Source organism: Oryctolagus cuniculus, chromosome 17 (genome assembly GCF_051225735.1).
Source record: "Oryctolagus cuniculus isolate XC-2025 breed Fujian yellow rabbit chromosome 17, ASM5122573v1, whole genome shotgun sequence".
Taxonomy (NCBI): Eukaryota; Metazoa; Chordata; class Mammalia; order Lagomorpha; family Leporidae; genus Oryctolagus; species Oryctolagus cuniculus.
This window is the reverse complement of record NC_142883.1, coordinates 47206431-47227899: the sequence shown is the minus strand read 5'-3', so window position 1 is coordinate 47227899 and position 21469 is coordinate 47206431. Positions and strand designations below refer to the sequence as shown.

At 63.2% G+C, this 21469-nt stretch overlaps 2 protein-coding genes across 12 annotated transcripts; both read right to left on the bottom strand.

Annotated features, from left to right (window-relative positions):
- Positions 1-1176: 1176 nt before the first annotated feature.
- On the bottom strand, positions 1177-8190 carry SERPINF2 (serpin family F member 2). Of its 9 annotated transcripts, none has more exons than XM_089316621.1 (10): positions 7942-8190; positions 6263-6536; positions 6121-6159; positions 5932-5994; positions 5529-5730; positions 4926-5069; positions 4622-4825; positions 4016-4158; positions 2823-3027; positions 1177-2217 (listed from the first exon to the last, which is right to left on the bottom strand). In XM_089316621.1, exons 2-10 carry the CDS (start codon positions 6323-6325, stop codon positions 1805-1807), a joined length of 1476 nt encoding a protein of 491 aa, XP_089172747.1. In that variant the 5' UTR covers positions 6326-6536; positions 7942-8190; the 3' UTR covers positions 1177-1804.
- Positions 8191-9023: 833 nt separating this feature from the next.
- Positions 9024-20706, bottom strand: WDR81 (WD repeat domain 81). 3 transcript variants are annotated; one of them, XR_011383624.2, is made up of 10 exons: positions 16778-20563; positions 15404-15511; positions 14985-15175; positions 14675-14865; positions 14265-14430; positions 14014-14179; positions 12719-13422; positions 11661-11806; positions 11186-11365; positions 9024-10255 (listed from the first exon to the last, which is right to left on the bottom strand). XR_011383624.2 is itself a non-coding variant. In XM_002718884.6 (10 exons), the coding sequence occupies exons 1-10, from the start codon at positions 20427-20429 to the stop codon at positions 9935-9937; spliced, it is 5811 nt and encodes a 1936-aa protein (XP_002718930.4). In that variant the 5' UTR covers positions 20430-20706; the 3' UTR covers positions 9024-9934. The 3 variants fall into 3 exon arrangements, 2 of the variants coding, with proteins under 2 accessions (XP_002718930.4, XP_089173722.1); XM_002718884.6 differs by having other exon boundaries at positions 12733-13422; positions 16778-20706; XM_089317596.1 differs by lacking the exons at positions 9024-10255; positions 11186-11365; positions 11661-11806 and having other exon boundaries at positions 12733-13422; positions 14069-14179.
- Positions 20707-21469: the final 763 nt, after the last annotated feature.

The following is a 21469-nucleotide window of genomic DNA, read 5'->3' as shown; positions in this document are numbered from 1 at the left end:
TTTTAATTTGAGAGAGTTACAGACAGTGAGAGGGAGAGACAGAGAGAAAGGTCTTCCTTCTGCTGGTTCACTCTCCAAATGGCCACAATGGCCTGAGGTGTGCTGATCCAAAGCCAGGAGCTTCCTCCGGGTCTTCCCGCATGGGTGCAGGGGCTCAAGGACTTGGGCCATCTTCTACTGCTTTCCCAGGCCGTAGCAGAGAGCTGGACTGGAGGTGGAGCAGCCGGGACTAGAACCGGCACCCATATGGGATGCCAGCACTGCAGGCGGAAGATTAACCTACTATGCCACGGCGCCTGCCCCCCTCCACTTCTTATTAAAAACCACAGACTCTAGCATGGCCTAGAGCCCTGTGCAGGGTCCCCGGCTCCCCTCTGACTCGCTTCCTCCACACTCCCACTCACCCCTATCCTCCAAGCAGTGCCTAGCTCGGGCCCTCGGCATCTGCTACCCTCTGCCTGGCGGCCCCTCCCCGAGGCTCCCTCGGTGCCCCCTCCCCTCCTGCCAGCCTTTGCTCTGGTTTTACCTTCTCGGGGGGCTGCCTCCCAGCCCTGTCCCCTGCCCTGCTTTTTCACCGCAGCTGTTCTGACAGCACCCCCATATTTCCCGTGTTTATCACCTAGCTCCCCACGCTGCTGGTTTGCAAGAAGCAAGATTACAGGCCAGGTCTCTCCACCCCCAGGCGCTTGCCCTTCACCACTGCACATTAGTAGGAGGCCTGACCACCCGCGAGGGCCCACAGGGACACCCATGCTGCCCCACCCCCACTGCTGCTGAGCCAAAGTACCCCCAGCTGTGTCCCCCAAATTCTCGGCCACTGACGGCCTGCAGCTGGAGTCTGTCCCCGGCTGGCGGGCGCCTGCCCCTGGCAGAGGGGCCAGTGTGTAATTAGAAACCCCACAAGCCCTGTAATTGCCAGTTCTTCTCCCAAACCAGGAGGCTGGCGCTATTCTGAGACGCCCTCGTTACCGGCCGCCCGGGGTATGTGGAGAGGAGCAGGCTGAGAGCAGAGCCAGGCTGGCGTGGAGGTGGCCCTGGCCAGGGCTGGCGGGTGGCCGGAGACCAACGTGGCAGCGAGGGCTGCTGGCCCTCCTCGGAGCCCATTTCCCAGTGTGGTCAGCACCGCCCCCTCCCCGGCCCTGACCCATGCCCAGACCGTGATCTCAAACCAGCCAGGCCCATTCATTCTTTATTCCGGCGGCATACAAATCACTACAAAACTTTACAAAAGAGCTTGGGGAGTTCATGGGGCCCTCCCCTGTCTCGGCCCCTGAGCTCCCCGGCAGAGGAGGGAGACGGGAGAGGACGGGGAAGCTCCTTGAGGAGCAGCAGGGGTACCCAGCAAGTCACGTCAGGGTCAGGTTTCCCGGGCCACTTGGCCCCCACCAACGAGGACCGCCCACTGTGTCTGACAGCAGGCTCCCACAGGACCGCCCACGCCCTCCCCCCCACCTGTGTCTGTCTCCCTTGCCTGGCCAAGGTACTCTGGACATGGTCAAAGGCAGCCTCTCCCTCCCGCCCCTCCCTCTGGCAGGCAGCTGGTGCAGGGAGTAACCTAACCCACCTCCTGACAGCACTGGTCCCCAGCCCCTGACCACGATGGGGGGTCCAGCCAGCCCTTCCCACCCGGCCCCACCCTGGCTGCTCAGGAAGAGATGGAAGAGAGCAGCTCCTCTCCCCCCAAGGCTGCCCCCCACCAACCCCCCGCCCCCGGCCCCACGCGCCCACAGGCTGGTTGGAAAGAGTCACTTGAGGGGCGAGGCTGATCCAGGCGGGGCCTCTGGATACCGGCAGCCGCGGCCCCTCACTTGGGGCTGCTGAGCTGGGGGTAATCCTCTTCCGACGGGGGCGCCAGTTTCAAGTCGGGGCTGAAGAGCTTGTCCCCGTGGGGGAAGGATTTCTGGGGCTGCGAGGGGTCCCTGTGGTCAGGGGAATCCTGCTGCTCCTTGCGCTCTGGCTGCGCGCTAGGATTGGGGTTCCGCACTATGCCCACAAAGATGGGCAGGTCTATGGTGTCCTCCAGGATGAAGAAGAGGAAGGGGCGGTTCACGCTGAAGGAGGAAAGGGACATGCGCGACATGGCCGTGCTGGTGGCCGCGGCCGCCTCCACACCAGCCTCGTTGAGCTCCAGGGTGGACTGATGTTGTACACTGGACACCACCAGGCCCTCGTCGGAGATCCCACGCAGGTCCGGGGCCAGGAACAGCTCCTGCAGGCCTGGGCAGGGCGGGCAGAGGAGGGCCGGTCAGAACTGCCCTCTGTCCCCAGGCTGCCTGGACCTGTCTGGCATCCTGGCCACAAAGCGCCACTTAACTCCTGTGTAGACTTGAAGTCTCACCTTGAACGTCACCTCCTCCAGGAAGCCTTCCCTGAGCCCCAGCTCCAAAGTCGGGAGCAGCTGCCTGTTCAACGTCTCCCAGGTGAACTGGGGAGAAGCCCCCTGTCTCACCACCTGTGCTGAATTCTAAGTACCTCATTCCTCCCGTGCTCACCCCACTAGACGGAGCTCTTTGTACACGGTGGACTCCCAGTGCCTGCAGTATTGAAGTTGCTTAGCGAATGGCCGGCGGGAGGGTGTTTCCCTTCAACCATGTGACACCCCAGTTTCTCCTGCTCCTCGCCCCACCTAGGCCAGGCAGCAAGGCTCAGAGGCCACCTCAGGGATTCTCTGAAGTGCGGGGCTTTGGGCAGCATAGCAAGGTCCTTGGTGGCCCCAGCTCAGCCCATGTCAAACCCCCTTTTCCTCCCCAAGAGCGGGACCCCAGGCTAGCTCTGAGTCAGCCAGAGGCCGTCCCCTCCCCCACGGCACACAGCCCCCTCACCCAGCTGGCTGAGGGTGGTCACCAGGTCCAGCTGGTGTTTCAGGAGCAGCTTGGGCAGCTGGACTTTGGTGGGCCTCTCCCGCAGTGAGGGCTGGTGCAGGATGTCCCAGCTCAGGTTGCTCAGCACCTGGGACACGTTCCACTCAAAGTTCGTGGGCACGAGGACCACAAAGCTCATGTTGTTCTTAAAGGGGAATTGGGCCACCTACAGATAAGGGAAGGAGAACATGAGGACTGGAAGCTTCCAAACTTGGCTGGGGTCTGGGCCTGTGCTCACTGAGACTGTGGGGGCTTGACGGGGTGGGGGCAGGGGGAGGCGAGCACCACTGGGCTTCCGGTCTCTCCTTATCAGGGATGACTTTGACCTCACCAAATCTTTGCTCCGCCCACACTGCAGGAACCATGCTTTTAAGCCCCCCAGCAGTGTCTGTCTCACCACACACTGGATTTCTGTCTCTTCTGCTACCAGCTTGCTGTGCTAGCCGGAGGTGACCAGGCACCTGTCTGCCTCTCTGGTCCTCCATGTGTACACAATCAGCGTGGTCACTGGGTTTTATATTCTCCCTTATAACAAACTCTCATGGGGACAGCATTGTGGCGAAGTGGTTAAGCTGCCACCTGTGATGCTGGCATCCCACATGAATGCTGGTTCAAGTCCCAGCTGCTCCACTTCCGATCCAGCTCTCTGCTATGGCCTGGGAAAGCAGCAGAAAATGGCCCAAGTCCTTGGGCCCCTGCACCTGCAAGGGAGACCCGGAAGAAGCCCCTGGCTCCTGGCTTCAGATCAGCCCAGCTCCGGCCATTGTGGCCATTTGGGGATCTCCAGGCACCTTCTTTTCTTCTTTTTGCCCTACTTGGCACTGACCGCTGACCACTGTCCCCAGGAGCTGGACATTGACTTGTGTGCTCTGTCTCTTGTCTCCCAGCACTGCTTAAGCTCCACTATGACCCTAGTGCCAAAAACAGTATCTGGCACAGAGCAAATACCCGATAGATTTTCACTGAATGAGTGGATCTAAAAAGGCCTGGAGCCTGGATCCTCCTTGGTGCAACTTTGCCGAGCTGCCTGCCCCAGGGACATGACCACGAGGAAGGTGGGTGCCCCTTCAGCTCTCTGCGGCTGCTCCACAGCTGCCCACCCCCTTCCCCACCGGCCAGCACCCGGGCCAGCCTGCTGGGCAACCAAGGGTGACCTGGATCTCAGGCTGCTCCAGCAAGAACCAGCGCAGAGGGTACTTGTGGGCTTGCATCATGTCCACTGGCACCGTGAACTGCTCGTCCAGGTGGAAGGAGTCTCTCTGGGTGAGGCTCGGGTCAAATTTGCTCCTCCAGAAACCTGCAGCCGGGCACAGGGCGGTGGCCATGCACATGGGAACAGCACGGGCTCCCTGCCTCCAGCACACCCAGAACCCTCTCAAGGGATGAGAAGTAGAAGCCAAGACCCGAGGGGGTGCCGTGCCAGCAGGCATCTAGCCGATCTGAGTACCTCTGTGATGCAGCAGTGTCTGTAACGCTGCCGTATCTCTGTAGGAGTTTTTTGACATCTAGGCTTGATCTTCCCCAACCTGTGCAATGCTCCCAGGAATGCCCACTGGGTCCTTGAAGACCCTGTTTCCTCCCATCGTCCTCTTTCCTCAACAGCCCCATCCTGTTGCCATTCCAGGGCCCCTTCCCCACACACACCCAGAGAGCCCCCTGCCTCCCAACCCAGCCTCAGAGCTAAGCCTGGCCAGCCCAGCTTGGGCCCACGGGCAGGGGGAGGGCCCCTGAGCAGGCACTCGAGAAGAGGAGGCACACACCCTGGAAGTGGATGGCATTGAGGAGGAGCAGCACGGTGCTGTCTGGCAATTCCGAGAGGAAATCCTCAATCTTCCCCTCTGTGGCCTCCTTCACCCATTGATTGATGTTCACCAGGTCCTCCTCTTGCCTTCCTGTCAGGCTCACAGGCTTTGCACCAAACAGCTGCTCTGACAGCTTCAGGAAGTCCTCTTTGATGGGAAAGCCTACGTACAAAGGACCACATGCTCTTCCCAGGGCTCAGGGCTGCCCACCTGAGGCCAACCCCCTCTCCCCCCTCGGTGCCCACCCGCCATCAGCACCTACCTTTCTGCAGGTACATTCTGGCAGCCAATCGGAACGCCCCTGGGCCCAGGTTCCGGCAGAGGTGGCTCAGCAGGTGGGGGAGGCAGGGCCCTGAGTCCGCATGCAGCACCTGCTGCAACCTCTGTAGCGTGTGGTTCTGAGCACCTGGAGGGGACCCCACGGGCTGAGGCCGAGGCGGGGGCTCTTCCCCACGCCCCTGCCCACTCCGGGGCCTCTGCAGCGCTGCAATGAGTATGCCCACGGGACCACACGCTCTCCTCCCATAAACCCTGAGTGACGGGACTCAGCCCTGCCTCCAGCAGAGCCGCACGCTGGGCGACCTCTCCAGACCTCAGCGTCCCACCACGAGACTCGCCAGGCCGCGGAGGCCCTGTAGCCAAGAAACACTCGCATGCACATCAGCAGGGGAAGTTGTGCTTAATCGGGTCCTCGGCCTACTCCTTGGGGCTCTGACTCTCAGGGGCTGGTGGGGGCCCAGGAATCTGCATTTTTACCAAACATCCAAGTGAGCCCGATGCGGGAGCCACCCACGGGTAATCTCTGGAGGAGTGGGTTCTCCCTGCCTCCCAGCTGTGCTGGTCTGGACAGGTGCTGCCACAGTACCTAATGCCAGGTGAGACAGAGCCAGGGCCACACTCAGGGGCGACAAGACCAGGTTGGGGCTGGTGGATGCTTGCACCACCAGGGAAAACAGGTCAGTGGTGAAGGCCATCATGGCCTGGGCCAGCCTGCGCGTCTGCTCCGGGGTCGGGGTTTCCCTGCAGTCTCCTGGGGACTTCTTCAGGACAGTCTGACCGTGCAGCTCCTGCAGGGACAGAGCAGGGGTCAACGAGGTCAAGGGGTCAGCTCCCGTTTCTTTCTTGAATACCTCCTTCAGAGCCCCCAACCCTGTCACAGACCTGAGAGTCACCTGGAGGCACTGCCCTTGTGACCCCGCCCCCGCCCCTGCTGATTGGCCCGCCTCCCTCGGGCCCGCCCACTCTTCGCCAGCCCCACCTGGTTGTACCTGGTTGACCAACTTGAGGAGGGCGAGCGGAGGCAGCTTTTCCTGGCTCTGACCACTAGTTAGCTGCAGAAAGGAAGAAACGGATGAAGACCGGCCCTTCCCACGGGTCCCCTCCCTGGCCGGGCCACAGGCGACACCAGCTGAGCCCCACTGCCCCCCGCCCCCGCCGTGCTCCTCCCTCCCCGGTACCTGCCGGCCCACGGGCTCCATGGCGCTCACGGGAGGGAGCTGTTGAGAAAGGGGTGAGGATAGACGGGGAGCGACCCGTTCCCTCGGCCCCGCCCCCGGCCTCTCCCGCCCTCCGCGTCCCCAAACCTCAGCCCAGTCTCACCACCGCGCAGGGGCCTTGCAGGCAGGACAAGCTGAGCACCAGGAGCCCCCGGAGCAGCACCATGTTCCTGTGTCGGGGACAGGGAGCCTCGGTTCCGCGCTCAGCCTTGGGATCCTACCCACGCGGTCACAGCCGGGGAAGGCAGGAGGCAGAGCACGCGCCAAGACCGCTCGGTAGGGGCGCCCCCTTCCACGGGCTCCTAACTGCCCCCACTGCTACTTTTCCCTTCTTTCTTTGTAGTTTCCGGTTTTTCACATTTCACTCGCAGCAAATACTTTGGGAGAAGCATGAAAACAACAACAACAATGTGGGGCCAGCATCTGGTGCAGTGGGTTAAGTCTGGGACATGCCCATCCCACGGAGTCCCGGCTGCTCCGCTTCCCATCCAGGTGCTTGCCAAGCACCTGGAGGCAGCAGGTGAAGGACGGCTCAAGTGCCCGGGAAGTGGCCACCCACGTGGGACCCCAAATGGCTTCAACCAGGCCCAGCCCTGGCCGTTGCCGTCCTTTGGGGACTGACCCAACCAGTGGATGGAAGATTCTTCTCCCCATCCCCCATCGCCTTACCTTTCATGCAGATGAAAATGAAGTTTTAAAAATAATAAAATAACAAAAATTTTTAAAAAGCCCTTGTTCTCCCAAGGCCTCAAGTCAGACCTGGCTTTGAATCCAGGCTCTGGCTCTTGCCGGAGGAAGTGGCAGCAGAAGTCTGCACCTCCCCCAGCAAGTATTATGAGGACTAAAAAATAAAACAGCCTTTGTCAACCCTGTGTACAAGCGCCTGGGACTCAGCTGAAGGCTGCAGTCAGCCTAGCTCCAGGCCCCCTCCTCCGGAAAGCCTTCCTTGAGGCCTCCTTCATGGGGCTCCCACCCAGGGCTCCTGTCCACCCCGAGGCCCCCTCCCCAGGGCTCCTGTCCACCCCGAGGCCCCCTCCCCAGGGCTCCTGTCCACCCCGAGGCCCCCTCCCCAGGGCTCCTGTCCAGCCCAAGGCCCCCTCCCCAGGGCTCCTGTCCAGCCCAAGGCCTCCTCCCCAGGGCTCTTGTCCACCCTGAGGCCCCCTCCCCAGGGCTCCTGTCCATCCCGAGGCCCCCTCCACAGGGCTCCTGTCCACCCCGAAGACCCTCCCCAGGGCTCCTGTCCACCCCGAGGCCCCCTCCGCAGGGCTCCTGTCCACCCCAAAGCCCCCTCCCCAGGGCTCCTGTCCACCTGAGGCCCCCTCCCCAGGGCTCCTGTCCAGCCCAAGGCCCCCTCCCCAGGGCTCCTGTCCAGCCCCAGGCGCTCCCCCCAGCAGGGCTCCTGCCCCAGGGCTCCTGTCCAACCTGCTGTCCAGGGGCCAGTCTTTATCAGGCTGGTCAGGTGTGTGAGGCCCTGAGGGCTTGGCAGGGGTGATGGGGTGGCTACTGCTGTTGACCCAGCAGAGGTGCCCAGTGAATGACTCTGGCCAGGGCCACCTTTGCACTGATGAGAACCGCGGGTCCTGTCCCCAGCTCAGCCCCGGGCCGGCTCTGGAAAGCCAGCCTGGCAGGTGAGGATGGGTATCGTTCTTGGTCTAGGGAGGTCTTACCTCTCCTCACCCCGCTGCACCCCATCTCAGGGCCAATCCTTCGGGGGGAGCCTGTCACCCCTGGTCTCACCCCTGTCACCCACAAGGGCCCTTGTCCAGGGCCCTGATCTCTAACCTGGGCATGGAGACTCTGAGCCAGAAGAGGCCTCCTGTTTTCCAGCCCGAGGGTGCCTCCTGGAGTCCCCACCTCGGCTCCTCACCGCGAAGTGAGCCTGGGCACCCGCAGGTCTCCTGGACAGACGGCTGTCCTCCTCCTCTCCTGCCCAAAGAGCAGGCTGGGCCACCCCTCCCCTTGTACCTCTGTGGGCTCCTCGCTGTCGCACACGATGTTCCGCTGGCCCCACTTTGGAGCTCCCCACGCTCTGCCCGCGGGCTACCGCCAGCCCAGCCTTCCCTGCCCTCCCACCAGGACCTTTGCTCCTAGCCAGCCCTGGTGCACACTGCTTTCTCTTCTGGTAAATATTGACCTGCATATCCGGTTAAACATTGATGTGGGGGCCAGAAGCCCCTTTCCCACCAGGGCATCTAACCCCCAGCAGCCGCCCAGGGCCCCACTGGGTTTATGTCCCTGGGAGGCTGAGGAGGAGACAGCAAGGAGGCTGGACCTGGCCAGTCAGGAGGGCAGCTCCGGGAAACACGGGAGCTGGAACTGTGTCAGAGCTTCCAGCAACCCCACGGGGCGGGAGTTATCATCAGCTGTCTCAGGGAGGCTACGTGACCTGCCCAAAGACACAGAGCCGGGCCCACGGTCACATCCACATGCCAGCTTCCAGCATCCTTTCCTCTCCCCTCCCCCACCCGTTGCCTCCCTCGCCCAAGGGCAGGCCCATGAGCCTCGGCAGAGACCTGGGGACAGGAAGCCTAGCCCCAGCCGGTACAAGCTGGGATCCTGTCTGGCTGCCTTCAGCCTGGGTCTGGGTGCAGGGGGGGTGGGGAGAGGAGCAGAGCCAGAGGGTTGCAGCCTGCGGCATCCTCCCTCTTCAGGAGCCACGTCTCCTTACTCTCTCAAGGAGGAAAGTTCCAGAAACTGGCCTGGGGCCGCACACACCAGAAGCCCCGCCTCGCACAGCAGCGATCAATCTGCCTCCCCTCTCCCTGCCCTGTTTCTCAGCCCCTTCTCTCGGTAGGGAACTTGTTGGGTCTCAGCCCCTCCCCAGCCCCCACCAGCAGCAGTAAGACCAGCCCCACTCTGTTCTATGGCTCTTAGAAGGATTTATTGGTTCTATTTACATCTATTGCAAATAGTGAGGAGGCAGCAGGGGCCACGCCTCTGACTGCATCTCTGCTCCAGAACACAAGGACCCAGGGCCAGACCTGGGGACAGCCCAGGGTCTTCCTGTCCCCCTGGGGGAGCCCTGAGATGCACAGATGACTCTTCTTGCCCCTTCTCTCAAGGCCTCCTGGGTTCTGGGCCCAGCCAGGTGCTGCCTCCTCAGCTCAAGGCACAAACGCTGTGGTTAGGGGAGGGCAGGCAAGGCAGGGGTCATTCCTGGCAGGTACCAGCTGGCCCAACCCCCACCTTCCCTGATCCTGTCCTCTTTCTTCCCCTTCTGGTCCCAAACGAGGTAGGGCCTGGGCTGGACAGACACATAAGCCCCAGACCAAGGCCCTTAACTCCTGGATCGTGGCCAGCCCTCTTGAGGCTGGAGGCCAAGCACCATCAGTGCCCTGGCCTGGGACAGCTTCCCTGTCTTTGGGGGACACAGGCAGAGAGTCCATTAGGGGAGGGGGTGTGCTTGGTTAGAGGTTGGCGGGGCGGGACCGGGCTCCCTTCCCCTCCCCAGGGCTTCCCCTTCCCGGGTGGGCCCAGAGGGCAGAGCTGGGAGAGCGAGGGAGCAGCGCTTTCCCAGTGTCCTTCACTTCCTGCTGGCTAAGGGCAGTGTCTCTCCAAGCCACGAAGGAGATCCACTCCCGGCAGCCTTGGTGTGCTGAGGAGCCAGGGTCCAGGGCCCCACATACTCACACTCAGCCTGGCAGGCCACACTGGGCACACAGAGTGTGAGGCCTGAGGCCCGCCTGCAGGGAGTTGCTGGGAAAACAAGGGCAAGAGCTGGACTCCAGGGGGGTTGGGCGGGGGTGTCGGCCAGCCCGGCCTAGCCAGGTCCTGTCTAGGCCAGGAGGCGGATGAGGCCGTTGTCCGAGCCCAGCAGGAGGTGGCGTTTGGTGGGCAGCAAGGCCAGGCTGGTGAGCGTGCCGCGGAAGTTCTCGGAGCTGAGCTTTGTGGTGGCCTGCGAGGGCGGCTCCAGCAGGGAGCAGACACCAATCTTGTTGGCCACGGTGCCGGTGACCACCTCGCTGCCGTACAGGTCGAAGGTGTGGATGGGGTCGGAGGCAGACTTGTAGTGGTGTGTGGGCTTCTGCTCCAGCTCCTTCCAGACGGTCAAGGAGTGGTCCGAGGAGGAGCTGACCAGCACGCTGCCCTCCACGGCCTGCCAGCGAGAGAATAGCCTCAGCAGGGGCCTAGGCCCTCCTGCCCACCTACCGTTTCCTCCCACTGTCACGGGGAAGGCAGGCTGCCCAGGAGTGACAGGCTGCCACCCTCCACATCATCTTGACGTTACTTGACATTGACAGAGTAAGTGTTGCTGACCTCATTGTCACTCTACTTCGAGAACTTCCTGTGTACGGGCAGCGTGCTGGGCACGCCTCCATCACTACATTAATCTGCCCCATAACCCTTTGCAGGAGGTGCTGTCATTGCCCCCACTTTAGAAAGAAAAAAAACTGAGGCTAAAAGAGGATAGATAATCACACCCAGGTCACAGAGCCAGGAAGAACACCCAAGCAGAATTTCGAGGTACCTGGAGCCCTAGGTCCCCGGGGGCCCAGGAGGGACCTGAGGTCAGGCCACCCTTAGCATCAGCTCAGGGGACAGTTCTGGCTGCCTGGAGAGATCCCCCCGTAGGAAGCCCTAGGCCACCCTCCTGGGCTTCCTGAGCAGTTCCTTGAGGCCTGCGACCAGGGATGGGAGTGGGGAGGTGCAGGGGGTAGGTGGAAAGAGCTCCACTGCCAGGCCTACTCCTGCCCCCCCCCCCTTCAAGGCAGCCCAGCAGGGGGCATGGACTCTGCTCAGGGACCCAGGGGCAGTAAACAGCCTCCTGGCTGAGCTTTATTTAACCTGAACTGGGTCACGGACGGGGCCCGACCCTGATCCTCCAAGTAAGACAAATATGGACAAGAGTTACTCATTAGAACACCTCCGTGGAGCAGTGGGGGCAGGCTCTGCCCTCTGCCCCGGAGCCTCCTTCCTCCAGAGGCCCCAGCAGTCCTTGAGCAGGTGTAAGGAAGACGAGCAGAGGTGAGGGGCTGGTGCAGGGGCCGGGGCTGGGTGCTACGGGGAAGGGGACCCAGCCCATCACCTTGATCTGCAGGATGTCTCCTTCGTGGGCTGGCCAGCCTCGAAGAATCAGGCCCGTGCGAGTGTCCAGGAGCACCATGAAGCCCGAGGAGAAGCCGGCCACGACGCTACGGCCGCTGGGGCTGACCGCCAGGGAGCGGACCAGCCCAGGGTTCAGCCCGCCACCCAGGCGGAACTCATGCTGCAGACAGAGGGAGACTGAGTGAGGCAGCCCCACCGCCCCAGCCCCTCACCGCCTAACCCCACAGAGCAGGGAGGCCTGAGCCTCTGACCCCCATCAAGGGCATGAAGGAAAAGCCCAGAACCCCACCCCCATCACAGGCCAGAGTCCCACCCGCCAGCGTTTGCTGCTGTGGGTGATCTATCTCCAAAAGGAAGTCAAGAGGTGCCTGGGGACAACTCCCAGCTTTGTCCCTCTGTGGGTCTCTCCTCAGGGGCCTGCCAGGTCCCCGGAGAACCAGAGAATACACCCGGACCTGCAGGCCAGGCTTCCTGCAGTCCACGAAGCGCAGGGTCGAATCAGAGCTGGCCATGGTGATGCTGGCGTGCGGGGCGGGCATGACAGCCACGGCCGTGAGGGGCACTCGGCTGTCCGATGGCTCCACTGTGCGAAGCGTCTTCCCTGGGAAGGAAAGGCACCAAGGGCCTGCGGTCTCAGCTGCTGAGGGCGCCAGCCCCGCCCAGGCCCCCGCTCCCCCCATACCTGCCTCTCGTCCCTGCAGCAATCCTCAGCAAGTGCAAAGCACGTTTCTTGATTCTCCCACCTTCCCCCTTCCACAACCAGGCTAAGCCCCCACCCCCAAAGCAACCCCCTCTCTTCACACGCCACACTCCTCCCCCTTCTGAACCCCACTTCTCTCTGTACTGATGCTAAAAGGGCATCGAACAACCATTCGCCAAACATGCGCTACGTGCTGCAGTGAGCCAAACCCGAACATGCGTTATCTTTTTTTTTTTTTTTTTTTTTTTTTTTGACAGGCAGAGTGGACAGTGAGATAGAGAGAGAGAGAAAGGTCTTCCTTTGCCGTTGGTTCACCCTCCAATGGCCGCCACGGCCGGCGTGCTGCGGCCGGCGCACCGCACTGATCCGATGGCAGGAGCCAGGTACTTCTCCTGGTCTCCCATGGGGTGCAGGGCCCAAGAACCTGAGCCATCCTCCACTGCACTCCCTGGCCACAGCAGAGAGCTGGCCTGGAAGAGGAGCAACCAGGACAGAATCCGGCGCCCTGACTGGGACTAGAACCTGGTGTGCCGGTGCCGCAAGGCGGAGGATTAGCCTAGTGAGCCACGGCGCCGGCCCATGCGTTATCTTCTAAGCCGATCTTCCCAATTCCCATTTTACAGGTGAGAAAACGGACACTTCCAACAGCAAAGTGACTGGCTCAGGCCCCTCAGCAAGTAAGCAGGCAGGCCGACTCAGACCCAGGTCTAGCAGGTTCGAAGCCCCAGCTGCTCGTCTGTACAGCCTCACTGGGCCTCCTCCTTCCCAGAGGCCTGGTGGGGTACGGGACAGCAGCAGCAGAACAGGCCTCACCTGGGCCCGCTCACCTGTGAAGGGGTCCCAGACGTGCACGGCCCCGTCACAGCTCACCACATACTGCGGGGCCTCGAGCTGGCCCACGTAGAAGACGCTCTTGCGGTGCTGGGTGTAGACGAGGCGTGGGGCCGTCTCGCTGGTCCCGTCGCCGTAGTTGTAGAGCGGCCAGAGGCGCACGGTCCGGTCCTTGCTGCCGCTGAGGAAGAAGTCCTCACTGCTCAGGGCCGCTACACACTTCACGGCCCCCGAGTGGCCCGGGAAGCTCTGCAGGCGGATCTGGTGGAAGTGGAAGTGGGCGTCCTGCTGGCTCACGCCGATCTCGTACTGCCAGTACGCCAGCCAGTTCCCGCTCAGCCCGTGCGCGCTGCGCGGCAGCTCCCGCTTCAGGGCGTTGTCTTCGGCCCCGGCGCCCAGGCCCCCGCTGCCCACCCCGGAGATGGGGCCCAGCGGGCCGGGGCTCTCGGGCTGAGGGTCACTGGGAATCTGGATGCGGTTTCCAACCAGGACACTCCCAAAGGTCCCTGAGTGGCTGTCATCCTGGGGGCAGCCCCCTCCCTGGGGGTCTCGCTCAGCACTGCTGCTGGGCACGGTGGGCTCCACACTGGCAGGGTTCTGACTGCTCAGGCTGATGCTCTCCAAATACAGCCCCGCCAGCTCCCCCACCAGCTCGTGGTTGGGGATGATTTTCCGGATGATGTCACCTGGAGGGGAGTGGGAGAGGCCCCAAGGTCAGGGAGGAGCAGGCGGGAACCTGGGGGGGTGGGGGGGCAGGTGCTGGCTGTGCAGCTGTGGGCAAGTAACTCCTCACTCTCCTCCCCAGGAAGACACAACGCAGGCCTATTCACTCGGTGAGTGCGGTCTCTGCGCGGGGTGACGGAACAAGGCGCACAGTGTGCCCCCTGCCCCCGGCCATGGAGGTAGGATGGCCACGCCTCCATCCACAGGGCCGTCCACCGTACTCAGACGAGACAGACGGTAAGGCAGGCACAGTGCCAGTCCGCAGGGCGGTGAGCCCCTGGCTCTCTCACAGGCACCTCTGGAGACCATCGACACATCAACTGCCTCCCCGCCTCCCCCAGGGACACCACGAGCCACCTCCTGCACCCCTCATGCTAGCCAATGCTCTATCTCTGTTTCTGTGTCACCCTGGGATCCAAGGTCTGTGACCAGATCCCTTGGCCCAGAATCCAACACCTGCTTAAAAGTCACTTTTTGCCTCTGGGGTCAGGGAGGAAGCTGGGAGAAGGGACACGGCCACGGAGGCCGTGCAGGGGAACGTGATGGGGCAGTACCCAACAGGCAGGAGAAGGGCACGTAGATTGTGTATGCCATCTCCAGGGTGAACACCTTCTGCAGCTCGTCCAGCAGGGCGGGGTCCACCGGCCGCTGCTGCCCATCGGAGAAGGCTGCCTCTGGCAGCTGGCCCTCGCTGCGGCCTGCAGAGTCCCACTTCAGGTCCTGCGGGCAGCAAGCCCAGGCTGTCAGGCGGGCCCACAGCCCCAGCCCCAGCCCATCCCAGCCCCCGCCAGGACGGCCGACCCACCTGGTGCCGAAGCTCATGCAGCTGAGAGAAGACCTGGAAGAAGGTGGCCACGGGCTCACTGAGGTGCTGCTGGACCATTTCCTGGCCGATGCGCAGGCAGATGAGGGCGATGAGGCTGATGGTCTTCACGCACAGGACGGTGCGGGCCTGGGCCCCACTTGGGAACCTAGAGAGACGGCCATGAACTCCAGCGCCACCCCCTACTCCCCGCCCTGCAGGACTAGGTCAGAATCCACTAAGAGGAGCTCCGAGGGCGAAACGGTCCTAACAGGAAGAGGGACTGAGGCACAGGAGGAAGGGTCACAGAGCCAGGACCCCCGACACCCAGCGCAGTGTTAGTCTCTTCCCTTGGAGCTTTGCAGCCCCCTGCCCCGGGCTGCTCCCCCACGGTGCCTGGGTCAAGGGCCTACCCTGTGACAAGGGACGTGAGGAAGCTGAGCACGGGCAGCAGGACCTCGTGGCTGAGCCGGGGCAGGATGTCCATGAGGGTGGTGTCCGAGAGATACACGGTGATCTTCTGAGCCAGGGTCACCGCAGCCAGCAGCCCTGCCTCCTTGCGGCTGTTCAGTCGGCTGGGGCCTGAGGCGCTTCCAGGGGCCACCTGAGGCCACAGAGTTAAAGATGGCCAGGCTGCCCCTAGGGCCCCGGGACCTCAGAGATGGTGGGCCGGCCCTCAGCTCCTCACCTCCCCGCCCTGGGCCTGCCAGACTGATGACTGACCAGGTAACTGATGTAGGGCAGGTACTGGTAGGTGAGGACGGGCTCCCCGTACAGGTGGGCGATGTGCAGGAGGCAGCTGAGCACAGGCGCCGACACCACATCGCCCAGTACCGGCCTCCGCTGGTAGATGTTGCCGGCACTCAGCGGAGGGCTCTCGCCACTGCTGACGGTGAACTGCTGCCGAGTGGGCCCTGCCAAGGAAGAGCCCACAGCCTTGAGCAGCCAGCAGAGGGCAGGAGGGAGGGTGCCCTTCCAGGCCTGCTGTAGCCAGTCCTGCTCCCTCGCGTCTGTGCTGTGCCCGGGGAAGGACCCAGGACCTGGCGAGGAAGCAGTTTGCAGTGGGAGCAGGAAGGACCCCCACCCCTACACCCCACAGAGGGCCGAAGATGGCCCGCAGTGAAGCCAACCACAGGTCTCACCAACGTAACAAGAAGTCAGCAGGCGGAGCAGGTTCCGGGCCACGTGGCGAGAGGCCACAGTGGGGCCAAGCTTGGCGGACAGCCAGCGGACCATCTTGCAGGCGGTATCTGCAGGGCAGGAGCAGGCCCTGAGCTCCTCAGATAAGGGTGGCTCACCCCGCCCCAGTGCTGCAAGGAGCCTGGCCACCCTTGTTCCACCCTGCAGTTAGCAGAGGCAGAGGCCCTGGCCTGTGGGACCCTGGCTGCTACAGACGGCTTTCCTCGGGCACAACTTGCAGCAAGGGTCCCCTGCAGATTCTTCCCAGGCTCTGTAAGGAGGCCTGCCCGGACGGGCTCCCTCCCTGGGGCCTCTCTTCCCTCTCCCACCACGTCTTCGGTGGAATGACAGCCTCAGAACCTCACACACGGGGCTGGCATTATGGCACAAAGGGTCACACTGCCACCTGAGACACCAGCATTCCACATGGGTGCTGCTTCAAGTCCCAGCTGCTTCATTCTTGATCCAGCTCCCTGCAAAGGCACCTGGGAGGCAGCAAAAGATGGCTCAACTGCCCCGGCCCATGCCCTCCATGTGAGAGACCTGGATGGGGTTCCAGGCTCCTGGCTTCAGCCTGGCCCAGCCCTGGCCATTGCAGTTATTTGGGGAGTGAACCAGTAGACAGACAATCTCTGTCTCTTCCTGTCTTCTGTAACTCTGCCTTGAACATAAATAAATCTTTAAAACAAAGAACCTCACACATACTGTTCCCGGGCATGAAATACTCTTCCCACTTCCATTTCTGCCTGCCTATGTCCTAGTCCTACTTGAATCTCAACTGTCGCTACTTTCAAAGACGTTCTCAGGGCCAGGATTGTGCTGCAGCAGGCTAAGCCTGTGCCTGCAATGCCGGCATCCCATATGCGTGCTGGTTTGAGGCCAGCTGCTACCGCTTCCAATCCAGCTTCCTGCTAGTATATACGCTGGGAAAGCAGCGAAGATGACCCAAATACTTGGGCCTCTGCACCCATGTGGGAAACCCAGAAGAAGCTCCTGGCTGCCTTTGGCTTGGTCCAGCCCTGGCCATTACGGCCATTTGGGGAATGAATCAGCAAATGGAAGACTTCCCTCTCTCTCTCTCTAACTCTGCCTTTCAAATAACTATAAACCTTCTCTGATTCTGAAAACTAGCTCCCAGACGCATTCCCATTCCCTCACAGCAACTCACCCTGCTCTTTACAGCACTGATGTGAGACTTATCACACCACAGGGGATCCCCGAGAAGGCAGGCCTACATCTGCACCCCAGGTGGCCCTAGCTCAATTTGCGGCCTGGCGCACAGTAGGTATCCACCAGCAAGAGCACTTGGCCACCACCTCCCGGACCTGGGGACTTACCAAGGAGGATCCTGTGTTCTTTGCCTTCCGACTGCCCGGTCAGGGGCTCCTCCTCTTCCTCTCCATCTCCCTGGCCATCACCAGCCACAACAGTCTCCATGGACAGCACCGTGTCAGACAGAGTGAGCTCAGATGCCCCCGTGACCTCATCTTGTTCCGCCCCCTCCTCCTCCTCCAACACCACACAGCCTTCTTCTTCCTCCTCTTCATCCTCTGAGCCCTCGCTTTGCTTCAGGTCCTGGCTGCTGTCACCTGACCTGAGGCTGCTCTTGTCCACAGGGGCGCAGCCCTCGTCACCGGCCCGCTCCTCCCCCAGGGAGGTGTCACTGGTACTGCTCTTGTCACTTAGCCGGCCCAGGCTCAGGGCCTCAGCCTCCTGTGGAGACCCAGCCACATAGAGGCCGCCTTGGAAGTCCTCTGTCTCGGGGAGATCGGCTTGGTCGTGGAAGCTGACGCCGGACGTGTAGTCGGGGAGCCCCAGGCCGGCAGAGGCTGCAGGCTCCTCGTCCATCTGGATCTCCTCCCCAAAGGCACAGGAGCCAGGCCCGGGCCCTGGCAGCGCCACTTCCTCATCCTCAGCCGCCCCCGCCAGGCCCTTGCTCTCCTCCTGGGAGGCCTCCACCCCAGCCAGCACCTGCAGGACGTGGGGCAGCAGGTGCACGAGAAAGGCCTGGAGGCCCAGCCGCACCATCAGCTGGGCCACAAAGCAGTCGGTGTACAGGTAGAAGCGGCCGTGCAGCTGGCAGGGGCTCTCGTAGGCACCAATGAGAGGCTTCAGGAGGTACTTATTGGCATTTCTGGGGCCCAGGGCCTTGGCAACGGGCTCAAATAGGTACCAGGCCGCGTACACGGCCGTGTGCTCCTCGGACATGAGTGACAGCACGAAGGGCAGCAGGATCTCCAGGCCCTCGGGGGTGATGTCGCTCAGCACTGCACCCAGTTGCTGCCACAGAGCAAACACCAGCTCCCGGCCCTGGGCCTCGTCCTCCACACGCCTCGCCTGGTACAGGAGGATGAACTTGTGCAGCGCCGGGAAGTAGAGGGGGAAGGGCACCACCGAGCTGAAGGGGCTGAGGAGCTGGGCTGGGCACGGTGGGGGCAATCCCTGGGAGACAGGCCTGTACTCAAACAGGGGGGCCAGTCCGCCCCTCTGTGCTACTGTGGGGCCTTCAGGCCCACTCAGCTGCAGGAGCGTGTCCAGCACGGGCTGCAGGGACACAGGGACCTCCTTGGGGTGACGTAAGCATAGCCCCCGGATAGCCTCAAAGCGCACCCACAGAGGCGCGTGCGGCGGCAGCGTCCGGACCCTGGTGGCGAACACCATCTCAGCCAGCAGGACACCCAGGGCCTGCATGTCCCGGTGGAAGAGGTCCCGCAGCTGCACAGGTGGCTGGCCCCGGGGCCGCTCCGGCACCTGCAGCTGGCCCCCCAGGCCTTTGGCCAGGAAGTTGCCCATCTTCTCCAGCTCCTCCAGAGCCTGCACGGGATTGAAGCCCTCGGGAAGAAGGATCTTCCCCTCCTCACCCTCCCCAGGGTCTGCCCCAGCAGCTCTGTGCCTGCGGCTTGGTCGAGAGGTTGAGGCCACAGAGAAAGACAGGAGGCCAGCAGGGGCTGGACTGGAGGAGGCACCCAGCTGGTCCCCTGTTTTCCCGGCGAGGGAGATGGAATCCAGAGCTTCCGTGGCCTGCTCCAAGTCGTCCTCCCCTGCCACGGGCCTGTCTCTGGTCCAGCCAGCCTCACACGGAGCGGCCTCCAAAACCACCCTACCCACCCCGTTCGCTAGCTGTCCTTGGAAGTCCTCCTGGCCTGTGGTCTCTTGGATGGTCTGCACCAACAGCCGGGGGATGGGAGGGGGCTCGGGGGCAAGGGCAGGGGTCCCGGCCAGACGCTGGGGATGCGGCTGGTCGAAGAGCTGGACCACGCCGTAGCTGGTGAGGTGGGTGTGAGCGTCCACCAGGTGCAGACACACATTCTTCTCCTTCACGGCCTCCTTGCCCTGGAGTTTGTAGCCGAAGGTGAGGTCAATCCAGTGGTGCAGGTCCCGCGACACCTCCTGGCTCTCCAGCAGTGCCCGGTGGGCAGCCACAAACTCCTCGCTGGAGCTGCACCAGGCCGGCACATCCAGGTCAGGCATGTCGGGGTGGATGGAGCAGAAGATAGAGGGGTCGGTGTAAAACTCCGGGATGCACTCGTCAGGTGTCCAGCTCTGCATCCTCTCCATGCTGGCAGGATACTCATGGGGCTCCCACTGGGCTCGGACATGGCCACAGAGCACGGAGCGCGGCGTGCGCCGAGCCTTGTACACGTAGTACGTGATGTCCGAGAGTACGTCTGAGATGTGGTGAGGAACGTGAGGCGGCTCCCCGCCGCCGGCGCCGCTGGCCACGAACGCCTGCCGCGTCATCTCATACGTGAAGTCCAGCTGCTTGTCCCCCTTGTTGAGGCGGAACTTGGACTTGCGCAGGTCCCGGAAGCGCCCGTGGGGCGTGCTGAAGTCCACCACCCAGGGCAGCACCGGGTGGTAGTTGGGGTCCCCCTGCCGCCGGCCTGCCAGGCGGTTCAGCTGCATGAGGTAGTGGAAGTTGCTGAGGCCGCCGTGCACCCAGTCCAGCACGAAGCCCCTCAGCTCCTCCTGGCGGGTGGGACACGCGGCGCCCCTCGGCCCCTCTTCTCCAGACTCCCCGCCCGCCCCGTCCCTCACCCCAGGGGACCCCTGGTGCTCATCGTCCTCCGGCCTCTCGTAGGCACTCAGGTCCAGCCGGAGCTCACTGCAAAGCTTCTCATCCACAGCGATGTGGTGCAAAGACAGGGCCCCACAAGCCAGCCCCTGGCGGTGGCAGGCCTCCATGGCCCTCAGCACACGGAAGAGAAGGAAGAGCACTTTGGCTTGGCTGTTGGTCAGCTTGGCAGGGCTGAAGGTGACCACGTCGTGCAGCGAGAACTGCACGTAAGGGTGTATGACGTACAGCATCTCCGGCGACTCCAGCAGAGCCTCGGCCCGCAGCAGACTGGGGCAGGTGGGGCTGCCCCGCGGGAGACAGGGGCCATCTCTGGCACACGATGGGCCCTGGGTGGCTTCACCCACCGGCAGGAAGGGGCAACCGTACACCCTCTGCAGAGCCTGCCGAACCGACTCTAGGGCAGGGACGGCTGAGGGGGCAGGGCTACGACTATAGGGCTGCGCGTAAGTGTGGTACGCGCGGCGCCACAGGTTGCGATAATTCTGGGCAGCCACGTCCTGCATGAAGCGAGTGAGGGTCTCGGGGCCGCAAGACCCCTCCTCCAAGGGCAGGCCCCCGCCCAGCGGGTAGGACAGTCTCCGTTTCCGCAGCCCGTGCACCTCCACTCGCGTCCAGCCGGGGGGCAGCCTCTGCACCGAGCGTTGCAGCAGAGTCTTGACTTCCGCCTCGCTCAGGCCCTCCGCCCGCGGGCAGGGTCCCAGCCGGCGCTCGCGGAGGCTGGCCAGCCAGCGCGCGGGCACCAGGGCCACCACGTGGGCGCCCCCCGGAGCCGGAGCCAGCTGCCGGGCATCTATGTTCAGGTCCCTCTCCACGCTCCGGAGCAGCTCCTCCATATCCGGGCTCGGCGGCGGGGACCAGCCCTCCGCCCCGGCGGTAAGAGCGACGTCCCGCCCCCCGCGCCCCTGGGCCATCTCTTCCCGGCCGCCTGGGGGCAGCGCGGGGCTGAGCCCGGCCACAGCCCTCCTCGCGATGGCTTCCGGGCTGCCAGGCCGGGCGGGTCGTGCTGGGCCGGGGACTGGAGTCGGGGTGCAGACGGCTGGGGCGAGCCGGCGGCAGAGGAGGGGAGGGCGGGGAGCGCTCTTACCCCTCCGCAGGGTCCGGCGCTCCGGGCGCGGCGGGGCGGGGGCTGCGGGGCGCCAGCGCCGAGCTCCACCGTGACGGGTCAGCTGACGCGGGTCACGTGACCGCCCCGGCACGGAAACAACCGCACGTGGCTCCAAAGGGCCGTGAGGGGGGGACCTCGCCACCCGCCCGCGCTCTCCCTCCCACTGCTTGGTTCGGGCCTGCTCCCGATTTCGTTTCCGCCTGGTGCAGGACGGAGCTCCCGCCGCTGCGGGAGCCGCGGGACTTCCCAGCCCGGCAGGGCTCTCTTCCGCCCAATGGGACGCCGACCCAATGGGGCACCCTTAGCCCCACAGCCAGCCACAGAGCTGGGACCCGGACATGAAGCCCCCTCGGCGCCTCCACGCTGTCTTCCAAACGAAGGAGCTTTTTCATTTCCAAAGCATTTGGTCAGGAACAGTCCATTTGGCCCTCACGACTCAGTGAGGTAGGGAGGACGGTTTGTATTGCTTGTGTTTTACAGGTGCTACCTGAGAGCAGCAAAGAGGCTTGCGGGAGAGGCAGGAGACTTCAAAGCTGGAGCACCCTCCCCAACCCCCGTCCATGCTGTCTCCAGCACCTTTCTTAAACTCTGGGAGATCGGAGGGAGAGAAGCGGCCCAGGCTTCAAGTTCCCCCAAGACTTCCTGTTGCAGCTTGCTTCTGCGTGGGTGCCACAGAGCCAGCCAGCTGTGGCTGGGAGTAGGGAATGGAAACTCAAGAGTGGACTCCCGCAGGGGCTGTTGGTTCTGACTCACTGCAGGACACATGGTCCTGGTCTGCAGTGAAGCCACTGGCTCCGCCTTTTGGAGTATCACTCCTAGAAGGAGCGTGGGCATCGGGCAGTTTGG